General features: G+C 32.7%; 1 protein-coding gene across 1 annotated transcript; it reads right to left on the bottom strand.

Moving 5' to 3' along the window:
- Positions 1-1,755: 1,755 nt before the first annotated feature.
- Positions 1,756-3,822, bottom strand: LOC133788443 (large ribosomal subunit protein uL29-like). The gene is made up of 4 exons (XM_062225926.1): positions 3,665-3,822; positions 3,421-3,556; positions 3,154-3,310; positions 1,756-2,014 (listed from the first exon to the last, which is right to left on the bottom strand). Exons 1-4 carry the CDS (start codon positions 3,666-3,668, stop codon positions 1,940-1,942), a joined length of 372 nt encoding a protein of 123 aa, XP_062081910.1. The 5' UTR covers positions 3,669-3,822; the 3' UTR covers positions 1,756-1,939.
- Positions 3,823-4,111: the final 289 nt, after the last annotated feature.

Genomic DNA, 4,111 nt, shown 5'->3' with positions numbered 1-4,111 from the left:
TTTAAATTTTAATAATTTGGTTATATGGTTAAAACCAAACCAAACTGCACCAAACCGTTTATTTATTGTTTGGTTTGGTTTTTCATTTTGAAAAAACCGCATGAGCGGTTTGGTTTAAAAATTCTTCTAAACCGCACCAAACCAAACCGTGTACACCCCTAATCAAATTGAGCTTGAATGTATGTAGTATCATTGCTGCTTTCACTTAACCATTTTGGCTCGAAAATGGAGGGTCAGCTCGAAAGGTTCAGACCGTGGCAAGAGGCTGACCTCGGAAGGCTGGTAGCTGTTGGCTCGGGCAACATTCCAGGTGTCAGCTCTAAGATCATGGTGGTAGGCTCGAAAGCGTATCTTTAAAGATGTCAGGCGGTTACATTTGAGTAATTAAAGCCTATATTTATGGAATTGGTTTGTGTATTAGCCTAATCAAACTGATTCTTTAGGGATTCAATATATTTCAAATTCAAATATATATTGTTATGTAACTTCCCTAAAATCGTGGGAAGAGAATCTGAACCCAGTCTATAAATACTTGAGATTGTTCACTTGTAATTTTCATGCACAAATTTTGTACTCAAACTCTGTGAAATTGCCTTCAGACTTTAACGCAGATTATCTTAATAAAAGTGACTCATGGACTAGGTAGATTTAATTACTGAACCACGTAAAAAATTTATGTTCTTCTTTTCTCTTCTAAGTTATTCATTTTGCTTAATTGAACTTGTGTTTAGTTGACGGAAAACGTCGTGAACAGTTACAAACCCAACTTTTTTAGAGTTCACTACAAATTACTCTTACAAATATATATATTCAAAACTTATTAAATAAAATAACATTAGAAATTTTTTTGATGAGCATTCATATTCCTTGCAATATACTAATTATTTAATAATATATAAGTAAAATAAAATTACAAATCTATATAATATATAGGGCAATGCTGGCATGGGGCATGGGTTTTGATCCTATCGGTAAGGGTGTCGTTGTTTTTCAGCACGTGGAGAATTTATAACCAATTTATATATATATATATAACAGTGTATATTGTAGTTATAGCAGACATTTCATCAGTTTTCATGAAATTTCGAATAATTTACGGTATAAAAATAAGGGTTCAAAAAGTCAGTTTTACACATTTATAAAAAACACAATCACACATGTAACTAACTTTTTGAACGATGATTTTGACACACATATATCTTGCCCCTACCTTATAATTTTCCAATATATTTAATTAAATGTATAAGTGATTTATTATATGCATAAGAGGTACTTGACAAATTATTTTCTTCGACTTCTTTCCTATTTGAACAATTTTTACCCCCTCATTCATATTGAATTATCATAGTAAACTATAAGTTAAAATTTCTTATATACATATTAAATAACTAAAAATATGTTGATAATAAGAATATGCCACTAAGGGTCGTTTGGATTGGGTAATATTGACAATGACATTTATAAAGTTGTTAACAAAAATACGGTTTTGTAATTGTTATCAGCCAATTTAAGTAATGACTTACTTGTATACACCCGGATCTTTGCAAGTGAGACTGAAGAGTACAATGTTACTCTAAGATGTTTAAGATTACATCATTTTATTTTTGTCAAGGAAAAGAAAATAAATATCAAAACAATTATTAATTCAATTATGCCGTTTGGACAAATTGAGTTTGATCAAATTAACTTGCCGATGACCTAGATACGCTTTCAAAGGAGGACGAACATACTAGCTCCCTAAATTAACACAAAAACTTATCGAGACCAAAACCAATAATTAAAGTAGTAGTACAGGGATATGACCGAACAAAGGATAAACCAAAACTCAATTGGGATACTGTCTCCGATGATTAAATTTGAAAAGCAGCTAAAAACATTTTAAAAGTATATCCTAGGAATGGATGATAACATGTTAATCAATTCCCAAGGAGATCCAACATTACACCTTAATAGCGTACTTCCTCATAGGAAAGTAGATTTCTCTCTTCTTCTCTCTTTCTGTCTTCAATGATACCTGCATTAAACAAGAAACGTTAAACCACAACAAAGTGCACAAGATTAGTATAAATTTACAAAAATAAATGTCATTAGGCCACTTGTAATGTTGGTGACTATAAGATCAAACAGTAGTTCTCTAATTTAGATTTGGATTGAAAAATGCTAGTCAAATAGACAGATTCTTTTTTTGTTTTCTGTATTGAAGTCAATAAGTCCCCCGAACTCTCAATAGATTATCTCGGTATGAGAAAGTAAATATGAATCTAGATCTTTCATCAATGATTAAAATCTTTTAGAAGGAATGAAAATAAGCTTCGTCCACAAGAGTAATCGAAATACCAACTTTATGAGAGCAATGCCTAGGGCTTAACTAATCAACTTAAATATCTATAACAGTGACTTCACAAGTTATAATTCTTGGGTTTAAACTGATGCACATCAGAGTGACTGTTTTTTATGTATGCTAGGGACAACAAATAATCCTATCCTTAATAAATTCAAACCCTCCTTTGAGCTCAATAACTCAAGTGGCCGCAAGTGTCGTGCATGATTAAACAAACATGAATCTTAAACTACTGGTGAATCCAGTGCAATGATTCAGATAACAGACAGATTTATTATTCTTTCATATTTTTTTTCAAACACCCTTCACAAATTCACAAGAGAGAAAATATAGGGTTTCCAACTCCAAGTCTACAATCAACAAAGCTGAGCTAGAATTTACCAGTAGCAGTAGACCTAGTAAAGCATGCTAATAACTTCAATTACTAATTTACGAAAATTAACGAAAAAAGTTATTTTTTTTATACACATGCCCAAATTTTTACCCCAACTGTGACCAGACGACATAAATCAGTCAACATAATGAAAGCTTTCTATAATCAAACAAAGAAATGAAAAAAAAAAAACAACTCTGTAGTTATGCATCAAGATAATTCTTCCAATTTGAAGAAAAACAAAATTGGCATGGTGCAAGAATAATTATACTTAGAACAACCCAACCAAAATCGTGAATGTACATAAACTACATACATTAACTATTTTAAGTTCTAAAACGATTTCTACATTAAACTTTTCTACTATATTGCGTTTATTGTAAAAAAACAATTAAATGCTGACAAAATGGGTTTCATTAACAGCTGAAGAAAATCACACCTGGTGCTTGGTGAGACGCCTCCTGATAGCCCTGGTCTTCTTTGTACGCAGATCGAGCGGCAAAAACCTCTTATTCTTGTATGCTTCTCTTAAAGCTGACTTTTGCTTCTGCGAAATCACAGTCAAAACCTGTGCTATCGAAAGCCTCACCACCTTTCTGCATCCCACACGGGAAAATATTCAAACGCGTAATAGGAGTGAATTATCTACATCTATATTTGCATACACACACATTTGAAAGTAAAAAGGACGAGAACGAAATGTTACATCTTGGAGAGCTTGTTAGGGGCACCGCCAGTGACCTTAGCAACCCGGAGAAGAGCGAGCTCAGCTTTCAGATCTTTCAACTGGCTCTGCAAATCGGCCTTATTCTTGTTCCTAAGTTCGTGAACCTTAATCCTCGCTTTAACAATCATAAAAAATCAGAACGGGGAAACGAGAAATTAGTCAAATTGATAGTGAACGAGTTATATAAGTTAGAAAATTTAAGAATAAATCTCGTTTATCCTACCCATTCCTGTAAATTAGGGTTTTTCCTGCTTCGAAGAAGAAGAAGGCGGAGGGTTGAAACTTTAAGAAATTAGCTCAAGTAATATACCTCACTTCCCAAAACCCTAATTTGGAGCGAATCAGACCTTGCACGTGTATTTTGGGAGGGCACGTGTGTTTTGGAGTGTGGCCTTGGCCCCGGGCCCTGGCTTAATTCATTACAGGTATTCGTGGGGTCTTGTCATGCAAGCCCATTTTCATTAGGAAACTCATGTGTTGAAAACATATGATTCTGAGGGAAATATTGATAAATACTCATTTTATTGGGCTTTTATCAAAAATATACTTTTTTTTTTTGTATTTTTTTTTACTTTTGTACTGTCCATGATTTTTTTTCTTTCAAAAATACGAATTTTAAAGTTTTATATTTACAAAAATACAATTGAAACAACTTAAAAACAATAATTTG

Source organism: Humulus lupulus, chromosome 7 (genome assembly GCF_963169125.1).
Source record: "Humulus lupulus chromosome 7, drHumLupu1.1, whole genome shotgun sequence".
Lineage (NCBI taxonomy): Eukaryota > Viridiplantae > Streptophyta > Magnoliopsida > Rosales > Cannabaceae > Humulus > Humulus lupulus.
This window is presented reverse-complemented; position numbering and strand designations above follow the sequence as displayed.

What these genes read in the sequence shown, in the direction of transcription:
- LOC133788443 (XM_062225926.1), bottom strand. An exon ending in CCTAACAAGCTCTCCAAGAT is followed by an intron (nt 3,311 to 3,420) that starts GTAACATTTCGT and finishes TGTGGGATGCAG; the next exon opens with AAAGGTGGTGAGGCTTTCGA. An exon ending in GGCGTCTCACCAAGCACCAG is followed by an intron (nt 2,015 to 3,153) that starts GTGTGATTTTCT and finishes TGTTTAATGCAG; the next exon opens with GTATCATTGAAGACAGAAAG.